Consider the following 24,360-nt stretch of genomic DNA (forward strand, 5'->3'; position numbering starts at 1 on the left):
TGCCTTCTTTGTAAATTATTGTCCTAACCTCAGGAAAGAGATTTTGACCTCTGGACTAGCTTAATACATTTTAAACGAGCTTTCAATGAAAATGTATCTCTGTTTTCTCCTTTATTTTATTCTGTATTTATTAATACCCGTAAATAAAACAAAGGGAATGAACAGTATTGAATGAAATGGGTCAATTAAATTTTTGTCTTCTGATTGCTTATAACTTCACACACATGCTACTTCTGCAGACAGCTGATCTCCATACTACTGAGTGATTTCCAGGTTCTTTTTCTATATTTCAACTACTGGATGGTTGTGTTTTTGTTTCAGATTTCTTCTCTCTGTAGTTTCCTGTACTGTTTATTTCTTTTGAGGTCTCTAGATATCTAATCTAAGAAAAAAGATGTACAATACAATGGGCGATATATCAAGCATTGAATAAACTTGTAAAGAGATATTTCTAATCTCTCTTCCCTGCTTTCCTTTTGAGAGAAAAAGCTTCCTAACTGACTTTTGCTCTCTGCATTGCAGTCTGTTGGTGAACTGCTAGATTTCTTGGCGCTTCAAAATCTTTGCTATACTTGTCCAGTGACGTTCATAGGAGATTTGGTTTCAGTGCAGACAAGGTCTGCAGGCCCTGGACACTTAAAATCCATAGGTTTGATTATCAAAGCGATTTAAATAGGCAGGATAGCCTCCTTTTAAATTGCTTGTGGCTGCCTAGATGCTGGTATTCAGCGGTTGAATATTGGTACTCACCAGCCATGTTGGAATAGGCAAGTGAAGAGGAGTAAAGCGGATGAGCCAGAAACGAGATGGGAGTTATGCAGGTGCTAAGAATAGTCAGTTCTATTGCCTGCATAGCTAACCAAAAGCAGTCTTAACTTTGCCCAGATAACTATGCCAGTACCCACATAACTTCTGGGTCCCAGCCTGAAGCTGCTCTGCACTCCCTCCCACCTTTCCAAGCAAAGTCTGATACCCCTCCCTAGTTCCCCCCCCCTCAAGCAAAGTCTGAATCCCCTCCCACTCCCCCCCTATCATAGGAGGCCCCCTTGGCCTACCTCAAGAGGTCTAGTGGTGGTCAATGCAGAAGTGAACCTCTACTCACTCCTGTCACTCCTTGTTCCTTTTGAAAATAGCTGCCACAACCTTTAGAGGTAGTCTCACATTACTATTGCTAAAGATTGACCCCCTAGCAGTAGTACCACAAGACTACCACTAAAGGTCATGGCAGCCATTTCCAACAGGAACTGCAAGGGACAGGAACAAGTGGGGTTCACGCCTTATCCACCACCACTAGACCATCAGGCCTCTTTAGGTGGGGCCTGGGGGGCCTACTATGATTAGGGAGGAAGGGCTAGGATGGGGGATCAGGCTTTGGTAGAGGGGGAAATCGGACTATGTTTGGGGGGGTGGGAGGGAGGAGCTGTGGACTCCACTTATGTGGTTCCCCGTTGCCTATCATATTAGGTACAAAGTTCTATTGCTGGTCTTTAAGATATTGTATGGCAAAGCACTTATTGCTATCTCCCAAAGTTTGAAGATTTACCACCTGCCTAGAATGTTGAGGTCACACCCTGACTTTCCATTTCCGTCTGTTGTACTCCACTATTTGTAATAAATGTTGTAAGCCACATTGAGCCTGCCAGTGGTGGGAAATTGTGGGATATAAAAGCTGTAAAATAAATAATAAATAAAATGTCTTTTGGATGTTCCTTCGTTTCTTCAAGTCCATCTAGAGAAGGATCGTGTACAAATGTTTTTTATAGCTTGACCCACTTTGTGGAATGATCTTCCTCTGGAGTTATGCCAGTTGTGCTCTTTGTCCATATTTAAGAAACAGTTAAAAACATGTTTGTTTCAGAAAGCTTTTTTAAAGAGCTAATTAATTCACGTGGCAGGTAAATGAGTATCCTCATATGATTTAATGCAGATAAATGAGTGAGCTTATATTATTTAGTGCAGTAAGGGCCTATTTTACCAAACCGTGCTAGCGATTCCTGTGCTGCAATGCTGACGAAGCCCATTCAAAGTGAATAGGCTTTGTTGGCATTGCCGTGCCGGGAATTGCTAGCACGGTTTGGTAAGAGGCTTTAAGTTTGTAATTTATATGTGATTTTTATTTTGAGTGTTTTATGATTTATATACGTTTTCCTTTACTTGCTTAGATCTAGTGGATAGTGTGGGATATAAGCTTGATAATAAATAAATAAATGGCCAGCATCTCCCTTCCTCTGCCTGGCCACCACCTCTGCCACTGGAGTGGAGGAGTAGCCTAGTAGTTAGTGCGGCAGACCTTGATCCTGGAGAACTGGGTTCGATTCCCAGTGCAGCTCCTTGTGACTCTGGGCAAGTCACTTAACCCTCCATTGCCACAGGTACAAATAAGTACCTGTATATACTATGTAAACCGTTTTGAATGTAGTTGCAAAACCACAGAAAGGCAGTATATCAAGTCCCATTCCCTTTTCCCTTACCTCTCTTGAAGTCTGTGGTGGCAACAAAACAAGCTTTTGAGGCTCCCACATGATTCCTAGGAGTGTCCTGAGCTGGAATTACACCCTATTGCAACACATCCCCTGGAGCCCCAGCCCAGCCCACTGTGCTGCAGACAATGGACAAAAGCAATTTTTATACCCTCATTTCTCTTATACCCTGTACGGCCACACAGCTCTTGAGTTGACCCTGGTCAGCAGGGTCTTTGAAATCTGCAGGAATCTCAGTTTCCATGCTTATTGTTTGTTCCATTGCTGCCACAGACCTCAAGAAACGCAGCAGGGGGAAAAGGAAAGGAGACTGTAGGGGAGATGCTGCCAATGCCATCTGAAAACGAGATGGCCACTTCCAGTATTTGCCATCTGAGCTGGCTGCCTCACTTAGCCTAATGGTAGAACTGCCTCTGCTACAGCTGTGTGCCTCTGGTTAGAATCGTGGACCCATCCTGCCTTCCATATAGTGAACCAATGCTAGAAAAACTGTAGTTGATCCATTAATTTTTCTAGGCGAAAGCCATCTCTTCCCTCACTTCTAGTGACATGTACATATTTTGAATCTATTATGAGCCTGGTTTGAAGGGAATCAGACAGAAGACCTCCATAAGCAACAGCCACCACTGTGATCACATGTATACATGTGTTAGATGTGCAAAACATCTTGTCTTCTTTATGTCTTAACACTGTGAGTCCTTGCTTAAATTGTTTGCTGGGGACTCTTTTTCATACTTGATATTTTATCCTTTGCTCAGCTCCCCTTTAACTTGATTCTTGCTAGAAAGTGTCAGTCCTTTGCTATCACCAACAATCTCCCAGTCATTCTAGCCTCTTCCTCAGTAATGCAACTTAATCATAACATCCATTAAGCAGGACCCAGCTCCTACAATTACCATTTCAATCAGCATCCTTCTAACATTAATGCATCTAAAGGAGATGAATTTCACTCAGGAAGCTTCATATCTCAACTGAAGAGAAAGGGGACAGGCTGTGGGGATACTGAGAGAAAGAAATGGAAGGAGAGAGAGAAAAACAGAGGTTTATGGAGAAAAAAAGGTGGGGAGACAAAGAGAGGAAAGAAATGGAGGTCTCTAAATCCCTCTTTGTAGCTTCTGTTGCTGAGAGAGAAAGAAAATCTAGCTTTAATAAAATAGAAACATGCAAACTTCAGATATTCAACTTAAAACAAGTCTGAGTATGAAAAGTACCAGCAACTAAACCAACAGGTTAAGTCATTACCGATTCATTAAATTGTTTCCTGTTAGCTGCTATGTAACATTTCTTTAGCCTGAACTGCAGTTTGATAATAAAGAAGTGGAAACATTGCACTCCATTTTTGATGAATGCTTCACGCTGATTGTATGGGCGCCAATTAATATATTTGACATGAAAGAAAAAACAGAGTAGTCTCAAATGAGGTAAACCTTGGAATAGGGGGTGGAGGCAGAGCACTTAAAGATGAAGGCTGCCCAGCATATTATTCCAATGATTAAAATGCCAGCAACTGAATATTTATTTTTTCCCAACAGGAGGGTGTGCCTCTGGCAGTAAGCCATTCCCAAATTAAGCATTAGCATGTGTGTGATCTGGAGCCCTCCCTGTGTGCCTTTTCCTCTTTGTTTTATAGGTAAAGAGAAAACATTTCAGTCTCATTTTAACCTGTCTATATGGGTGTCTGACCCGGAAGACTCAAAGACATGCTAATGAGGACAAACACCTCAGATGAGCCCTATTTGCATCTCTTTGTATTGTTCAGATAGAAAGCAACAGTGGATCAGCAGGTCATTAAGAGAACAGCCCCTCAGGCACACTACCATCTGTGGCCCAGTCACTAGATGCAAAGTGTAAAAACAGCTTATTGAACTGTGCAGCACCTCAGGGGCTTTGCTCAGACCCCTGGGCTTCTGGGGCTGTGGATTTCACACATGCCTAAGACCTCAGTCATAAGATAAATGCTTCTCTACAACATATCTAAATAAGCAGAATCTCCTGTAATACAAAATCACCAAGAAAAAAAAAACCCTATAAAACTGAGGCCAATAGGCTAAGAACAAGGGAAACCTGGTTCAAATCCCCGCTGTTTGTTTGTTTATTTATTTGTTACATTTGTATCCCACATTTTCCCACCTATTTGTAGGCTCAATGTAGCTTACATAGTACCGGAGAGGCGTTTGCAGACTCCGGTGTAAACAAATACAAAGTGATATTATGGTTAGATAAAGTTCATGTGGCACAGCCACATTATGGAATCGTACAATGGAAGAGTTGTGTTATGTCCATTACGTAGTTCGTAATGGGCACACGCTCCTGCATAGAAAAAAATGTACCATGAAGCTAGAGCCTCTTCCCTGAGGAAGTTTTTTCGAAACCTGGCCAAGTCGGCGGAGGTTCTCCTGTGGTTAAAAGTCGCTGCCGTTTAAAAAAAAGATGCGTGCTGATGTTCCATTATGCATATTTTTGGACAAAGATAAAAGATGTTGCTTTACTACGCACCTTTTCGGATAAATGTTTTATATTGAAAATTCCTAAGGGTGATCTTATGACGATTTGCGCCACAACCATTGTTCAATTGAAGAAGGAACGCTGAGTTCCTATGGTGTGAGCTGCAGTAATATCTGATGATCCCCATAAAAATAGATGAATATTTTACTAAGTCTGATAAAGGTGACATAATATTGATTTCATGTTACTCCCGTTTGCAATTTCTGTAAAATACCTATGAGGATACAAGATTTATAGTTGAAGCGCTATTGTTTGGGACACTACATATAGTTTATTCGTATTCAAGTCCCCACATATAAAATATACGGTCCTCTAATTGAAATTCAAAATGTAATGCCGGCACTAGAGGCGATTAGCGCTGGACCATGACTGGCATTAGCACGGAATGCTGATGGCTCTAGGGTGGGAGACAATGCATGCCCCAAAAATTAGTGCAAATATCATGGAAATATATTCAAACGGATGTTAATGAAGTCATGTCCTGTTCCCTCCCAATGCTCAGAGAATAGTGCACAAAAGAAAGATGCCCTTACCGCTGAAAACTGAGTAGGTGTTAGGGTGTTGAAGATGGGATTTCTCACAACTTTTTCTTTAAAACCTGCTGGTTTTGATTTCTTTTGGAAGTGGAAGAAAGCCTGTGCAAGCCTGTAAGTTACAGTGCTAAGAAATAAATGTGCGTGAGTACGAGCAAACCCAAAGTGAAAGCACACATTGGTGCCTGTTTCCTGTGCTTAAATAAAAGCCTTCCAAATAAAAAAATAATTGAAAGGCTTATATTTTAAGGTGCAGAAAACAGGCGCTAATGTGTGCTTCACTTGCCTGGGCTGGCGCATGTGCACAAGAACAGAACATACCGTGAAACTGTTCTGCGCATGCAACAAGTACATTCCCCTCCCCCTGCTTTCGCTTTTACAGCGTGCATATAATTTGAATATCATTTCCTTTGAGCATTGGCAGACTAGTTTTCTGCGCTGTTCCAGAGGTATGGGTTCTACTCTGTTGGCTTTACTGTGGGTGTTTTGAGCATCAGCCTGTCAGATTGTGAGCCTTTCAGGGGACAGGAAAGGGAAATGGAACTTGATATATGTGGTTTTTACAACTACATCTAAAGCGGTTTACATAGTATATATACAGGTACTTATTTACCTGGGGACAATGGAGGGTTAAGTGACTTGCCCAGAGTCACAAATACTAAGTGTAATTTAGTTTATTAATTTGTATTCTGCTTATTCCGAAGCGGATCACAAAAACAGAAGCCATAATCATACAAAGTACAGTTAACAATAAAAACAAAACCTAGAAATATGTCACATAAAGAATTACAAAAACAAATACAAGTGCAGGCCTGTAATTCCTCACCTGGATCACCCTTTCATAAGCCTCAATAAACAAGTGTGCTCTTGAAAGTTTTTAAGCTGTCCTGTGTCATTCACTGTTCTCATCCATACCTCACCATACCATAGAAGTGGAGGGAGGGAGGGTGCAGAGCACACAGGAGGTAATTTTATAACAGGGTTGGTATGCTGAAATTTACACACATAAGGAATACATACATGCGTGTAACATGCACATAAATGTTAGCACCAAATTAACAGAATTGCCCCAGAGAAAGAGCCAACTTTCTCAATTTCTCAACCCCCCCCCCCCCCCCCAAGTCATCCTCCCTCTCTTTCTCTCTCTTATGCTGCATACTAGCTTCCTTTTGGCCATGTGTCCGCTGCCACCTAGCCTCCTTCTTGGTTCTGTGGACTGCTAATGCCACAGTATAGGCTGTTCCTTTTCTAGGTGGCTCACAGTAAGGAACAAGCAGCAGCTTCCACAAGCTGATAACCCTACTGCAGCTTTAGCTGTGGTTGCTGGTAGCATTGAAAGAGCCACATTTTCAAAGGCCAGGGAGACACCACTTGATCAACTGCATCTGCATTCCATCTTCCATTAATGCTGGAGATTGTCCCGTCCATATTCGCAATTCTGTGGTGCTCTGTAAAGGGAAGATCCTTCTTAGTGTCCACCAAGCAAATTCTCCTGGGGTGATGCATCTAGCTGACTTTGACTGGTAGAGTGCATATCCTTGGGGATTGAGGTTGGTCCTCTGCAGACTGCTTGGAGGCACTGCTTCTCTGATATATCAGTCGAGTAGAGTGGTGAGATGCACTACTTCTAGGATCTGGTTGTGAGAAGTCCACTTAAGAGCCCAGCCTCACTTGCTACTGAAAATTGCACCAAGATTTCTTACAACTTCCATAGACCCCTGCTAAATTTTTACCTAGAGTCAAGCAGGACCCAAAACCAAGTTTATTAAGATTTATTAACCACCTCAAGGTGGTATACAAGAGATATAGCTTGTCATAACCAACTTACAAAGCTTTCTGTCTCTTCAAACACATGGCAGTTCAACTATAGCTGTTGTACATAGAGACTTAGTTCCTGGGTTCTGTGATATATTCTGATCCCTACCTTCTGAACATGTTCCTCTCAGTTCTGTGCCATACTGCATATATTCACACTGGGACACTGCAAGCCCATATTCAAAAAGCAGTTATGCATTTGCCCCCTAATTCTGTAATCTTGCCAGTGGCGTAGCTACATGGGGCCATGGGGGCCTGGGCCCCCATAGATTTGGCCCTGGACCCCCCTGCCGATGGGAATTTAATGGACTAAACAAATCGGATTAGAGAACTGCCTTCCCCAATAAATTGTAATTAGCAAATATGATGAACTATCTAGGATGGTTTTCAAATCAATCAATGGAAGGAATATATCTACGTGCCTCAACTGATAAAATTAACAAAGATTTAAAAGACCAATTGAGCGATCTAAGCTAACTAAAAAAACATATGATAAAACGGAAAAGCAATCATTAGAAGCGGAAAGAAAAAAAGAAAAAATAAAAGCCAATGTACGACTGCAAGATCCGCCTATGGGCAACGCACCCTTTTCTAGTTGCACACTACAGCATTTGAGTGCTATAGATCAGTGTTTCCCCAAGTCCGGTCGTGGAGTACTTCTTGCCAGTCAGGTTTTCAGGATATCCACAATGAATATGCATGAAAGAGATTTGCATATAATGGAGACAGTGCAGATGATCAATGGTAAATGCGGGTCCTCGAGACCATTGGTGCCCACATTTACCTGCACAGAATGCTCAGTGGCCTATAGCATGGCTGACAACGAGCGCACCAAGGGATACTGTGCTACATGATTTTATTCTTGATAATAGTTTCCACTATTTTGCCCAGCACTGACATCCAGCAGGACAGCCATTTTGTAAAGAAAGACCTTCAAAATTAAAAAAAACGAGAAGCAAATGCAGAGTTTGGAATATGTAGGTGCTGATTGCACAGCCTCCACTGTAAGTTTCAGGATTTACAAAACCAGTCATTGAGAAAGAGCCGGCGATTTTAAACACTAGAGAAGTAAACACAAATTGCTCCCTCAGTGATAAGCAGCTAGCTGACACTTACACCTGCATCAGAAGAGGTGTACGTACAGACGTCCAGGTTTTTTTTAACGTATACACGTGTTGCCATTGTAATATTGGAAAAAGATGCATACTTTTCTGGCACTCCCCTGGAAACCACTGCAGATGTACAAGTGTAAACAGTAGCTTTCTAAGGGGCTCTTTTACTAATGTGCAGCAAAAAGTGGCTTTAGCGCACCCATGCATGGGTTTTTCCTGCACACTAAGGACATTTTTTTGGCACATCTGTAAAAATGGCCATTTTTGTATTCATGGCTATCAGTGCACTGCCTTTAATAAAAATTACTGCATGAGCATTTACTGCCACCTATTGTGTAGGCTGTAACGACTCACACGCTAATTCTGCTCTAACCAGTTAGGGCACGGTAATGTAGCTGCACTAAAGGGGTCTTTTACAAAGGTGCCGTAGCATTTTTGGTACACGCTAATGATTAGCGTACACTAAACGCTTGAGACGCCTATAGGAATATATGGGTGTCTCTAGCATTTAGTACATGCTAAAAACGCTAGCGTGCCTTTGTAAAAGGACCCCTTATTGATTAGCGCAGCAACACCCCCTGATACTACACCACCCCCAAAACATTTAAAAATATTTTAGCACATGGATTAGTGCGTGCTAAAATGGTACTTACCACAGGATCAAAAGAGAGGGTAAAACAGCATACAAGCAAAAACAGGAAAAAGCAACACTGGGCCTTCAGGATAGAGATAATAGTTGTCCTTTAATCTGAAAATGACCCGACACGGGCCGTGTTTCGGTGCACAAATGCCTGCCTCAGGGGTCTAACATAAAAACATATAAAAATAATCATAAGTAATAGTAAAAAAAAACAAACATTACATATATATCAAATGAATATATACAGAGAAAACATACGCAATTTTAAATACTTAATAAAAGCAACTAATTTAACCAATTTAACAAAATTTAGCAATAACAATTAAATAATATAAATACATACAAAAAACATGTACATACCATACTTGTTAAAAGCAAATAAATTGCAGATTTCAAAAAGTTGGACAATATTAGACAAAAGAGGACCAAAAACAAATTAGATGAGTAATTATTACTGTGCAAAAAGGAACCACTACCATATCAGAGAGATTATAGTGAAACATTATTTTACAAAACAATGAACCACTATCATATCAAAAAGAGTAATCAATAAAGTAAAATAAAATAAAAATAAAAAGGTCTTTCCAGAATTGTTCTTATAGGTATAAATATGGATAATTGGAGATAATCAAACAATCAGGGTATATTACCTAATTTAAAACAAGGGAAGTTAGTTTTGTTATTATTTGAAAATGTAAAAACCTTAAAAACATCTTATCCCCAAATGTTAGTAATTGTAATGTGCAAAACGCCTCTCCAGTCAATAAAAAATGATCTTAGCCCCTTAATAAATATATACAGTAATACCTCGGTTTTCGTTGACTTCGGTTATTGTTGGTTTCAGTTTGCGTTGATTTTTTCCTGCGAAAATTTTGTCTCAGATTTCATCAGCTTGCCCACACGTGATCTCGCTGCTAATTTTGCGAAAACAAAGGGCAACCCACGCGTTCTCCTGCTCAGTGTGGCGTTGTTTCTCGTTGTGTGAGCATCACCCCGCTCGTCTAGCCAAACAATTCCATGTTAAATGTTCATTGGGTTTACATTGATTCATATGAGAATAATTGTCTCAGTTTTCGTCGGTTTCGGATTATCGACAAAACCGAGGTATTACTATATATATAAATATATGCCATAGTTTACTGAACTAACCAATATATTTGTGTACTTCATTTTAAAAAATCAATTTTTGTGCCTTGTTAAATAAAAAATCCATGTGCTAAAATATTTTTACATTTTTTGGGGTGGGGTAGTATTCATTCGAAATATATGTAGTGTTTGTTTTTTACTGACTATTACTTATGATTATTTTTATATGTTTTTATGTTAGACCCCTGAGGCATGCGTTTGTGTGCCGAAACACGGCCCGTATCAGGTCATTTTCAAATTAAAGGACAATTATCTCTATCCTGAAGGCCCAGTGTTGCTTTTTTCTGTTTCTGCTTACCACAGGATGCCATTTTAAGCTGTGTTAGGTGTGCATTAGTGCCTAATGTAGCTTAGTAAAAGGGCCCCTAAAATAGCTCCTTTCATTTGTTGGTGATTTTAATGTGTAAACGCTGCACAAAGTTTTTAAAATGACCTCTATTGTATCTTTCTTTTGGTCCAGCAATAAGAACACAGTAAAATATTTTAGTAATATGTCTTTAGTGCACTGGATCTTCTCTTCTGCAAAAAAAAAAAAAAGTAAAAATCTCATTCACATTTGGCGCAATTTCAGGAAGCCCACATAGTTACAAAGCATGCACTTGCTTTTACCCTGCACACATTCAGATAATTATCAGCAAGAAACTACCCATATAGGGGTGAATTCTATATATAGCACTGAAAAAGTGCTATTCTATAAGCCGCGCTTAAAGTTAGGCACGATTTATCAAATAGCATATTCACCCAACAATCACACCTTACTTTAGGCACATCCATTTGTGCTAACTGAAACATTATTGGTGCTCATTAGCTCATTATTCAATAAAATTGTGCATGTAATTTTTGGTGACTTATAGAATTAGGGGGATAGCAGACAATTCTATAACTGGGCGCTATCAGTGAAGCTCTCAAATTATGTGGGCTGTGAGTCTGTTCTATAGGAGTACTTGTGCACATAAATGCTTGTCTTGCTTTCACTCTGTACACTGTTCCTTAGCTTCTTTTGAGTTCTTTTCATGTTTCCTTTAATTTTAGTAGTGTAAATCACCCAGAATTGTGTGGTATATCAAATTTTAAAGAAACTTTGAACCTTATAGAACACTCATGTAAGTTGGCATCAGTGCACCTAAATTTAGGTGCACAATTGCAGGTTTAAATGTGTGTGCCTAAATGACATTTACTCACATAACTTAGTGTTCTGCGAGTTAAGCAAGTAAATATCAGTCCTACCTGTGCTCTACCCACGCTCCTCCCAGTGTGAATGCCCTCTTGCATTTACATTCTAAGACAGTTGTGCATGTATGTTACAGAATACTGCTGAGTCATGCTCTTGATCAAATTCTTTACACAATTGGTGCCAAACTTTGGGTGACCTGTTATAGAAGAAGGAGAAAGTGGGTAATTCTATAAGGAGCCACATAAATAGAAGTATTCTAGGCATTGGCACATGTAAGAGGGAACTTACACAAGTAAATGACCTCTTATAGATTATAAATTAGTGGAAATGTCTGCACCTTAATTTGATGGTGTTTATTGTGCCAGTGAGTATGCATATGGGCAGAGCTTATATAGAATACTATAATTTATGTGCACCGATGCATACATCTAGGTGTGAGCTATATTTCAGCTATAAGGCTGGTTTAAGTGGTCATTTAGATGTATACGTGTTCTCTGCCATTTCCACTACTGTTCTAGAAAGTTGGCGCCTAATTAGGCTTAAAATACACATCATAACTGTTGCTTATAGAATTACCCTCAATGTTTCTTTTTTGAAAGCTAGATAGCATAAAGCACTCAAACTGAATGCACCTGCTGTTCATGTGTGTAGCCTGGAGGAAAGGGGTGGAATAGAGGTGGGGTGTTAAAATGGCAGATGTGCTTTTGAGAATTCTAGGAAGTTGGTGCCATTTTCTTAGAAGGAAACTGTTCAAATAGGTGAATTTACCAATATTAAATGCTATTTACCTAGTAAATGCCTTTGAAAATCGCCCTTGCAATGCCCATTTTATATTTTTATGACATTCATTCTTTCAGTGCTAAAAATGATCTTGTGGCCCCGTTATCCGTGACACGTGCCTCGGATGCTCCGTGTTCCAGTGGCCTTGCTTCCCAACAGGTCAGTATTGTTGTCATTACCATTGAGAATGCTGTAGGTTTTGCAAAAATCTTAGTGTGTGGTATTGACCCAGCGCGAGAATTATCAGCAGATGAGCATCATTTGGGTGAATGTTGTGTCAGGTCAATAATAGGTGTCACAAGATATGAAGAAATCAGTTGTCTTCTGGACCAGTATGGTGTCCAGGATCTTGTACTATACTATCAATTACAAAAAGACTTAATTTACTGAGAACCAAACCACAATTTTCAGCCTTCTTCAGGATGTCTCCAGTGCATTCACTCTGCAGCTCCCTAATACCTCTCCACTCTCATCTCTCCCTACACTTCTCCCCGGGAACTCCATTCACTGGGTAAATCTCTCTTATCTGCACCCTTCTCCTCCACCGCTAACTCCAGACTCCGTTCCTTTTATCTTGCTGCACCATATGCCTGGAATAGACTTCCTGGGCCTGTACGTCAAGCTCCATCTCTGGCCGTCTTCAAATCTAAGCTAAAAGCCCACCTTTTTGATGCTGCTTTTAACTCCTAACCCTTATTCACTTGTTCAGAATCCTTATTTTATCATCCTCACTTTAATATTCCCTTATCTCTTGTTTGTCCTGTTTGTCTGTCCTAATTAGATTGTAAGCTCTGTCGAGCAGGGATTGTCTCTTCATGTTCAAGTGTACAGCGCTGCGTACGTCTTTCCAAGTTACTTGAACGCACCGCCGCTGCCTTGACTTTCTCTCATCTCATGCTATTCTTGACCCACTCCAATCTGGCTTTTGCCCTCTTCATTCTACTGAAACTGCACTTACAAAAGTTTCTAATGACCTGTTTCTAGCCAAATCCAAAGGCCTCTACTCTATCCTAATCCTTCTCGACCTATCCGCCGCTTTTGACACTGTTGATCACAAACTACTCCTTGATACGCTATCTTCATTTGGATTCCAGGGCTCTGTTCTTTCCCTGTTCTCCTCCTACCTCTCATTTCACACCTTTAGTGTACACTCTGGTGGATCCTCTTCCACTTCTACCCCTCTACCAATCGGTGTACCTCAGGGTTCTGTTCTTGGTCCTCTCCTGTTCTCCATCTACACTTCTTCCCTTGGCTCTCTAATATCATCCCATGTTTTTTAATATCATCTCTATGCTGATGACTCCCAAATCTCCCTCTCTACCCCCGAAATCTCAACCACCATCCAGACCAATGTCTCAGCCTGCCTATCTGATATTGCTGCCCCATCTGTGGCTGTTTTCAAGTCCAGACTCAAAACCAACCTCTTTACCGCTGCTTTTGACTCCTAACTCACTTGCCCTGTCGTTTATCCTCACCTCTTTATTCCCTTACCCTTAATAGTTCTGTCTGTTTACCTGTCTTTCTAGATTGTAAGCTCTTTGAGTAGGGACTGTCTTTTGTGTATGGTGTACAGCACTGCATATGCCTTGTAGCGCTATAGAAATGATAAGTAGTAGTAGTAGTAGGGACACAGGGGTACTTGGAGAGACATCCCATGCTCCTGGAGTCCTTTCCTGGTAGGGATACGTTTTCAAAGCCCTTAATCTTACTTTAACACCCTCTTATCCAAAAAAGCAAAACAGTGCAGTGCATTTGAGCTGGGTATAATCCATATAAGAAATGAAAATATAAACAGTCTAAAAATTCCTCAAAACATGATCACTGGAACTTTCTGCACACGCACAAGGTTTCTTCCCCATCCACCCTGTATTGAAGACATATTTTGGGAATAAAACACCCTTGGACTTCCCCCTTATGGTACCTTTTCTGTAGGTGCAGATCGCTCTAATCCAGCAGATGGCTCTGGAAACTGGACAAATTTTGTAGATATCAGCAATTCAAGAGCAGCTTTCCAAACCAGCAGTCCTTCCGCTGACCGTGGCCCAAAACTCTGTGCTGTGAACACCTAAGGCACCATTTATTAACCTGCTGTAAACTTTTATAGTTAGGGGTACATTTTACAAAGTGTGCCCAAAATATGGGTGCTAAGTGCCAATTCTGTAACAGCAATATTGCCTTTATAGAATAGGGCGTAAGTCAGCATGTGAGCGTCTATCTTTAGGTGCGAGCACTTATGCCAGGTCAAAGGCTGCTGTAAATGCTGGCACCTAAATTTGGCAGTTGTGCATGTAAGTAACTTGCATGTGTGACTGCAAGATCCGCCCATGGGCAACGCTCCCTTTTCTAGTTGCGCAGTACAACATTTGAGTGCTATAGATCAGTGTTTCCCAAGTCCGGTCGTGGAGTACCTCTTGCTATTCAGGTTTTCAGGATATCCACAATGAATATGCATGAAAGAGATTTGCATATAGTGTAGACAGTGTATTCAAATCAAGTTCATGCATATTCATTGTGGATTTCCTAAAAACCTGACTGGCAAGGGGTATCCAGAACGGGACTTGGGAAACACTGCTATAGAGCCTAAGTGCAGTTATGCGCATAACCAGAAATTAGTGCTAATTAGCACCAATTAACACTTCAGGTTACAACTGGCACTGTTCCATAACTTACGTGTTGAAATTTGCATGCTAGTCGTAAATTTGAGCACACAACTTCATAGAATCAAAGGGTTAATGTCCAATAATTATCAAACCTGTGCATGGACCGTTGAGGGTGTTCACAGCAACTTGCCATAAAGTTAACAAAGAGAAACATTCTTTATTGCGCTTTAACTGCATTGCTGATAATGTGATGCAATTAGCTACACCTATAGATGGCATTAACCGAACACAGAATGGTAGGTACGCTTTGAAATACTGTTCCCCTTCCCTGAGACCCAGCTGTAACCTCCTTAAGACCTTGGCTGTCTCTTAAGTATTTAACTACTGAACTCTTCCTTTGCTTTTATCTCAAATTCCAGCCCACCTGTCCCTGTCTTCCTCAGATCTGACATATTTGTTGTGTTTTCTTTTTAGCGTAAGGTTGTCATGATCTCTTTCTAATGCTCTGCGACTTCTTCCATAATTTTTGTATTATAAATTCAACAAACCTGTTTGTACCCTTTTTCTGCTATTTTTGTGGATTGCTTGGTCACATCGATGAAAGGCAGCATATCATTCATATTAAAAACTAAACTAAACTACCTCCACATTAGTTGTAAACTGTAAACGCAGTCCCCTCTGATTCTCCTTTTCCACATTAGCTGTTATTGTGTAAAATTGCTGTTAATTACTAAAGGGGTCTTTTACGAAGCAGCAGTAAGCCCAACATGGATTTACCATTTGCTAATCTGGATATTCCAAAGATTTGACTTGCTGTGCAATAATGTCAGTATAGGAAAATTGATAAACAATAAGTGAATCGCCCCCAAATCCCTCTCCTAAATTGTGCTTATCAGTCTCTCACCTCCAATCTGGTATGTCTCCTTTATATTTTTGCATTCCAAGTGCATCACTTGCACTTCTTCGCATTAAAATTCAACTGCCAGTCCTTAGACCACTCTAATTTTTGTAGATCTCTCCTCATGTTTTCTACTTCCTTTAGGATATCCACTCGTTTATAATCTTCGTGCCATCTGCAAAAAGGCAAACCTTTCCTCTTAATCCTTAGGCATATCCAGTGCAATTTTTCTAGCAAAAAAGATGCCGGTACTCAAATGCCAGACCACCCTTCAGGGGTGGGGTGATCACTGAGGGACTCACTCCACAATAACCAGGCCCCCTGCAACCAGTCACAGAATCTGTGACAAGGCAGAATTGGTGTCTTGAGCCTGAGCTCTTTCATTAAAACTTGTGGTTCATGGGTCAATTTTAGCAGACACTGGAAAAGGTGCCGGTACTCAGTACCCCCTCAAAAAAAGCCCTGGGCATATCACTCACAAATAGAATTGCCCCCACCATTTACCCCATTTCCAATCTAGTTTACCATCTTGGGTCGTAATTGCATACTGCTCAGCTTATTCATGAGCCTCCTGTGAGTAACTGAATCAAAGGCTTTGCTGAAATCTAAGTAGATTACATCTAGCGCATGTCCTTTATCCAGTTGTCTGGTCACCCAGTCTAAGAAATCAATCAGATTCGTTGGCAGGATTTATATTTGATAAAACCATGCTGCCTCGGATCTTGCAGTCCATTAAATTCTAGGAGATTCACTATCTTTTCCTTCAGCAGAGTTTCCTACCTCATCCCTGTCCCCAAGTGCACAAGTACATAAGTATTGCCATACTGGGACAGACCAAAAGTCCATCAAGCCCAGCATACTGTTTCCAACAGTAGCCGATCCAAGTCACAAATACCTGGCAAGACCCCAAAAAAGTGGGATCACATCCACTCATCTCCAATCCTGTGATACCTCTCCTGTCTCCAAGGATTTATTAAATATTAAAGAGGTCCCGCCAGGATTTCTCTGAGTTCCCTCAGTATTCTTGGATATATCTCATCCAGCCCCATAGCTTTGTCTACTTCCAGGTTTTCAAGTTGTACATAAACATTTTCTTCTGTGAATGGTGTGACATCTACTCCATTCCCATATATACCCCTGGCAGCCAGCCGCAGTCCTTCTCCAGGATTTTCATGCTTAAATATAGAACAGAAGTATTTGTTTAGCACACCTGCTTTCTCTTCATCACTCTCCACATAGTGAGAGTCAGCAGCTTTCAGTCTTACAATTCCATTTCTATTCTTCCTCCTTTCCCTAGTATATCTGAAAAAAGTCTTGTCACCTCTCGTAATTTCTTTAGCCAGTTTTTCTTCTTCCTGTGCTTTTGGTAACCATATTTCCCTTTTCCTTTCATTCAGTTTTACCAGGTAATCTTATCTGTGCTTCTCTTCTTGTGTTCTTCTGTATTTCTTGAAAGCTGTCTCTTTTTTCTTTACCAGCCACTTGTTTGTTGCATTATATAGGTTTCCATTTTCTCTTGCTTTTGTTTACTTTCCTGATACAAAGATCTGTTGTCTTATTAATAGCTGTTTTCAGCTTGGACCACTGTCCTTCCACTTCTCCTGTGTCTACCCATCCTGTCAGCTCTTTCTTCAGGTGCTCCCCCATTTTACTGAAGTCAGCGTTTTTACAAATCCAGTGTGTCTGCACTGCAGTCCATTTTAGCTCTGATGTCAAACCATATTGTCTGATGATCACTTTTGCCAGTTGGGGGTACCCACCTGGACATTAGAAACATCTTCTCCATTTGTGAGCACCAGACCCAGCATCAGCTCTTCCCTTGTGGGTTCTGCTTCCAGTTGTCTGAGCAGAGCACTTTGGCACGCATCCATGACCTCTCTGCTTCTGAAGATGGGATGTTCCAATCCACATCAGGCAAGTTGAAATCTCCCAACAACAATACCTCACCTTTCAATCCCAGTTTATGGATATCTTCAATTAGATCATTGTCCAGCTTCTCTTTGTGCTGCAGATCTGTAAATGACTCCTGTGTGAATTCAGGTTCCATCTTCTCTTTCTAGAACAATCCATATCACTTTCTCTTTTCTCCAGGTTCCCTGCATTTCAGCCACTTTAATATTGTAAACATGCATTGTGCTTAAAATAATTAAGGAGAAATTAAGAGCAGGTACTTTGAAAGCATTCGGTGTACCTTATACAAACTCCTAATTTCTACAGTGTATGGTCCCTGTAAGCCCAATACATTAAAGGACATTTATACCCCACAAATACCTATGGAGTTCAGTGTGGCTTACAAATCAAAAGAGCTGTGCAATTCCCAGGAATATTACAATAAAAATCAAGCTACATAAAAGTCCATATCTCAATTAAAATACATATTACAAACCCCTAAAACTAAATAATCTTCAATTGTTGAGCTGTAACAGTTATTCAGATGAGAATTTTCTAAATAAAAAAGTTTTCAGCAATTTCAGAAAAGTAGGATAGTAAACCTGACTTCTGATATTAATTGGTAGGCTATTCCAATGAGTAACTGCCTGATATTGAGATTGAGGTATTAAGAAAAAAATTCTTGTATTTAACCTTTTTAGGGTTAGGAAAACGGAGCAATAAAATTCTCTTGAATCAAGATTTCTAATCTAGGAATTCTATAGATGACAAATGAATAAGAGAGCTCATATAATGGGGAGCTTACCCATCTAAAATTAAAAATACAAAAGAGCACAACTTAAACACAATGCGCACCTGCACTGGCAACCGATGTAATTGTTGCAAAAGGGGTGTAGGTCTCAAACTTAGGTAATTTTTTTTTGTTACATTTGTTCCCCGCGCTTTCCCACTCATGGCAGGCTCAATGCGGCTTACATATTGTATACAGGTACTTATTTGTACCTGGGGCAATGGAGGGTTAAGTGACTTGCCCAGAGTCACAAGGAGCTGCCTGTGCCTGAAGTGGGAATTGAACTCAGTTCCCCAGGACCAGAGTCCACCACCCTAACCACTAGGCCACTCCTCCACTCAAGTGGATTTAAAAATCAAGCGAGCTGTGATATTTAACAGGGTCTGAATTTTCTTGATTATGGTCTCTCTACAACCCATATAGACTATGAGGGGCATTTTTGAAACGGACGTCCAAGTTGTAATTTGGATGTCCTTGCAAAATGGTGAAATCCAGGGGCGGGGAAACCCGTATTTTCAAAACAAGATGGATGTCCATCATTCGTTTCGAAAATACCATCAGGGACTTCCAAATCCTTAAATTTGGAGGTCCCTAGATTTGGATGTCCCTAGACATGGATGTTTCTGACTTTCGGCGATTTTTGAAACCAAAGACGTCCATGTCAAAAACGTCCTAATGCAAGCCATTTGGGTGTGGGAGGAGCCAGCATTTGTAGTGCACTGGTCCCCCTGACATGCCAGGACCCCAACCGGGCACTCTAGGGGGCACTGCAGTGGACTTCATAAATTGCTCCCAGGTACATAGCTCCCTTACCTTGTGTGCTGAGCCCCCCAAAACCCTCTACCCACAACTGTACACCACTACCATAGCCCTTACGGGTGAAGGGGGCACCTAGATGTGGGTACAGTGGGTTTCTGGTGGGTTTTGGAGGGCTCACTGTTTCCTCCACAAATGTAACAGGTAGAGAGGGTATGGGCCTGGGTCCGCCTGTCTGAAGTGCACTGCAGTACCCACTAAAACTGTTCCAGGGACTTGCGTGCGCTGTCATGGACCTGAGTATGACATCTGAGGCTGGCATAGAGGCTGGCACGACATATTTTTAAAGATGTTTTTTGAGGTTGGGAGGGAGTTAGTGACCACTGGGGGAGTAACGGGAGGTCATCCCCGATTCTCTCCGGTGTCATCTGGTCATTTCAACACCTTTTTGTGCCTTATAAGTAGATAAGTACATAAAACAAATCGGAGAAAAATTTTCTTCACCCAACGCGTAATTAAACTCTGGAATTCGTTGCCGGAGAACATGGTGAAGGCAGTTAGCTTGGCAGAGTTTAAAAGGGGATTAGATGGTTTCCTAAAGGACAAGTCCATAAACCGCTACTAAATGGACTTGGGAAAAATCCACAATTCCGGGAATAACATGTATAGAATGTTTGCACGTTTGGGAAGCTTGCCAGGTGCCCTTGGCCTGGATTGGCCGCTGTCGTGGACAGGATGCTGGGCTCGATGGACCCTTGGTCTTTTCCCATGCTGGGAAAGACCAAAGGTCCATCAAGCCCAGCATCCTGTTTCCAACAGTGGCCAATCCAGGTCACAAATACCTGGCAAGATCCCCAAAAAGTACAAAACATTCTGTACTGCTTATCCCAGAAATAGTGGATTTTCCCCAAGTCCATTTAATAATGGTCTATGGACTTTTTCTTTAAGAAGCCGGCCAAACCTTTTTTAAATTCCGCTAAGCTAACCGCCTTTACCACATTCTCTGGCAACAAATTCCAGAATTTAATTACACGTTGAGTGAAGAAAAATTTTCTCCGATTCGTTTTAAATTTACTACATTGTAGCTTCATCGTATGTCCCCTAGTCCTAGTATTTTTGGAAAGCATAAACAGACGCTTCACATCTACCCGTTCCACTCCACTAATTATTTTATAGACCTCTATCATATCTCCCCTCAGCCGACTTTTCTCGTAAAACATGTCCGGGTGAAAACGTCCCACGTGTTCATCAGGGACGTCCTTGTTTTTTCGATTATGGGTCAAGGACGTCCAAGTGTTAGGCACACCCAAGTCCCACCTTCGCTATGCCTCCGACACACTCCCTTGAACTTTGGCCGTCCTTGCGATGGAGTGTAGTTGGAGACGGCCTGAATCGGGTTTCGATTATACTGATCTGGATGCCCCTGGGAGAAGGACGTCCATCTTCCAATTTATGTCGAAAGATGGACGTCCTTCTGTTTCGAAAATTAGCCCAATTGTTACAATAGCTGATATGGGACAGTACCAAGGTCTGAGCAATCAAAAACTTCTGGAGTAAAATTAGACCTTATTGGCTAGATTCTATATATATGGTGGCTGAAAATTCTGCACAGAAAAAAATATGCCTAGATGTAGTCTCTAAAGTATGCCTAAATTTTATAGAATAGGCTTAATTTCTGCACAGTATATAGAATACACCAAGTGCTCTCCAAGCAACCAAATTTAGTCACGGTCATTTATGCCACGTTTTACTTGGTGTAAATCCTGACACATAAATTAGGTACAGAGCGGGTGTATGCTATAACAATGTGCATAGATTTTAGAAACGCCCACACCCCACCCATTGGTGCTGATTTTTTGGGTGACAAATATAGAATCTGGTCGTGTGTGTATTTATTTATTTTAAGAAATTTACATTTTTCTCCTCCTTTTTGTTGTTTACTGACTTTCTAAAGAGCAGTACTTGGACAAGACAAAAGACAATTGCTGATAGATAGATAGATGAATGTATGTAAGACATAAAGAGAAGTCTTTTGCTTTCCATGCTCAACTGTCTGTGTTCTTTTCAGAAAAGAAATGGATCCAGAGATAGTCTTGTAGAAGGAAAATCTTCTTCCTCCCCCACCAATCTGGATGGCAGATACAATGCCAAGACGATTAAAACAGTCCATGCATCACGACTGAAGATGGAGACGTGATTTCCTGCAAGGGAGAGACTGATGTACCACCACTCCTGCAAAATCAGAAACCTCTGATTTCCTTCTAAACAGCTTGGGGAAAACATGGAACTGAAATTTGAAGTATTCTAATTTGCACGCCTGGGGAGAAGAAACTACTTGCCTGCAATGTTGGACAGATGTTATGGGACTGGCAATTGAATGATCGCTGGTGGAGAAGAACATTTAGCTGTGTTATGGGTATATCAGCCTCTCTCCCACAGCAAAGAACTGCGTGGCTCACCACCATCAGCCCCAGCTGATTCGCCCCCATACTGATCTCTAGTTGAAGAATACTCATTACATTCCTATGGCTTTAGGCAACCTTAGATTTCTCATTGGCTTTGGGAAGACCATTGTTTGAGCAACACTGATTTTTAACTAGTTTCTACCACGGAACCCATTATTCAGATCTAGTAGTAGGGGAACTATTAATATTCTTTGTCTAAAGTTTCAACAATGCTGCTTTCACTTTATGCATCCCAAGTGACATGCCGTCTGTAAAACTGGAATGAATTATATTATTTTTTAATTTTTATTGGAATGATTTCCTTTCATTTCAATTGTTTCCTTTTTTTTCTCTTCTTTTTTGCAGTATTAAAAGTTCACAGTCCAGAAAGTATTTAAAAAAATAAAATAAAATCCAGCAAAGTGGATTAAATTATTTTTAAGAGATTGATTTGTTTGTATTTCAGTACAGGCCTGTTTTTTTGTTTTTTTTTACAATGTAATTATAATGCTTGGTGGTTGGAAAACTGTGAGTTAGAAGGTTGTAATTGAACTGCTTCATGAGAAAGTTCCAGTAACACAGTGCCATTTGGAGCCTGAAATGACAGAAGCAGCAATATGAATGTCAATTGAGTACACACAGTTTTCAGTACACACACTTAGGTAAACTGGGTGTATATGGGTGTTGTGCTGATTACTCATCAAAAGTCATTAATTACAGCTATTATTATTATTATTACTACTCATTTCCATAGTGCTACTAAACATACGCAGCACTGTACATATTACTTTCTCTGGCCCTAGAGAGCTCACAATCTACTTTACTTTTACTTTCTTTGTCCCTAGAAGGTTCACAAGCTGCTTAATTAGTTATGGTAATTGTATTTTGGATAATTGTCCAACATATTTGTTACAAAGACCTTCAATAGAATTTATTGGATGGTTGAAAAATTGATTAAACTTAGGCATTTCGGAGGGAACTTTCCCTCATTTTCTAGGTTGTATTATTCTCACATTGATTCCAAAGAATGTGTTAGGACAGCTCTCAGTTATTTCAAATTATAGACCGGGAGCCTCAATTCCATTCTTGGTGAAATTGATGGAGGGTATGGTATCTTGGCAACTTTCAGATTTTTACATGGATCTCAGTCTGGTTTTAGAACAAATTTTAGCACAGAAACAGTGTTGGGAGCTTTAGTTTCTGCAAGTTAGGTCTTGTTTGTCAAGAGGAATACAGATAGTTTTAGTTCAACTTGACTTGGCATCAGCCTTTGATGTAATGGATCATGAGATTTTATTATATTATTTCGAAGAGAGACCCATTGCTGGTGCTGTCTTAAATTTTTTAAAGGGTTTTTTAGTTTCTAGATCATATGGAGTGAAGATGAAGGGTGTTTTTTCTGCGTTATGGAAACCAAGTTGCGGGATTCCTCAGGGCTCCCTTTTGTCAACATTACTAGTTAATGTATTGCATTCTAGTTCGAGCCATAACTTGGATAATTTGGAAGTACAGAAGTGCATATATGCGGATGACATAACTCTGTTTTCTCCTGTTGAAAAGACTATGAAAGAGTTAAGTCTTAGAGTGGAGGAAGATGTGATAGCTGTGGAGACTTAGATTGCACTCCATGGCTGAAATTGAATTTAGATAAAACCAAATTCTTTCTAGCTCATCCAGCTAAACAGTTACCTGTAGGCCAGGACTTAGAAATTAAAGGAGTCAGCTATCCATTAGTATCATCTATGAAAATCTTAGAAGTTACATTAGATGCTACACTATCATTGAGCCCCTTGTGACATCTTTAGTTTAAACAAAAAAAGGGCTTCTGGATTGTGGGAGGTCTTCGACGCATAAGACATTATTTTGAACAAGATCAATTTAAGATAATAGTCCAATCAGTAATAGTGAGTCAGTTGGACTATTGCAACTTGTTATATGCAGGATGCTTTAAGTGTATTAGGAAGAAATTGCCGACATTGCAGAATGTACCATTGTGTTTAATATATTCTGTTAATAATTTTGAAAGGATAATACTATTGATGATTAAGGCTTATTACCAGTGCAAACCCACATTACTTTTAAAGTGTATATTAGTCTTTAATATTTTATATGGTCAAGCCTCGCAATATATGATTCTTTTGATATCTTTATTGTCATTCAATAGGGTAACAACATCTAGAGCCCTTACTAAGGGGCCTTTTTACTAAGCTGAGCCCTGCGCTAGCGTTGGGGGCTGATTTTGCCACCCGCTGAGGCCCTCTTTACCGCAGTGGGTAAAAAGGCTCAAAAAAGACACGGCCGTGAGGTAAGATTGAAAGGATGTGGCCATGTCGGGAGGGAGCACTTACTGCCACCCACTGAGGTGATGGTAAGGGCTGCTGATTACTGCGGGGTAACTGCTGCACAAAAAAATAGGGCCCTATTTTCCCTAGCATGAGAAACGGTGCGTGCTGGGGCTGGAAATACCACCAGCGCCCGCATTGGTCTGGCGGTAGCTTCAGATTGCTGCGCAGTAAGCCCGCTTTGTAAAAGGAGCCCCTAAATTAGGTTTTCTGTCAATCAAAGGGGTTAAATGTAAACATATTTTTAGCTTAATTTTCCCTTTGTAGCTGCCAAGATGTGCAATGAACTTCCTTTAGATATTAACAACAAATTATTTAAAGTTTCATAAGTGATTTAAGTCTTGGCTATTTCAAAAATACTTGCAATGACTTGGCCTGTGGAAAGTAAGTGATTCATTCTATCTTCTCTAGATATGGCTAGGTTCATTTTGATATTGTTATCCACATTGAACTCT

General features: G+C 40.5%; 1 protein-coding gene across 2 annotated transcripts in view; it reads left to right on the forward strand.

Moving 5' to 3' along the window:
- The window catches only part of EPB41L4A (erythrocyte membrane protein band 4.1 like 4A), a 564,380-nt gene extending 542,436 nt beyond the window's left edge, over positions 1-21,944 (forward strand). For both annotated transcript variants that reach the window (XM_030193468.1, XM_030193469.1), the window contains 2 exons: positions 12,263-12,344; positions 21,188-21,944. In XM_030193468.1, coding sequence (XP_030049328.1) covers positions 12,263-12,344; positions 21,188-21,316 — 211 coding nt within the window. In that variant the 3' untranslated portion in view covers positions 21,317-21,944. The remainder of the gene's footprint in view (positions 1-12,262; positions 12,345-21,187) is intronic.
- The last annotated feature ends 2,416 nt before the right edge of the window (positions 21,945-24,360 follow it).

Source organism: Microcaecilia unicolor, chromosome 2 (assembly GCF_901765095.1).
Source record: "Microcaecilia unicolor chromosome 2, aMicUni1.1, whole genome shotgun sequence".
NCBI lineage: Eukaryota > Metazoa > Chordata > Amphibia > Gymnophiona > Siphonopidae > Microcaecilia > Microcaecilia unicolor.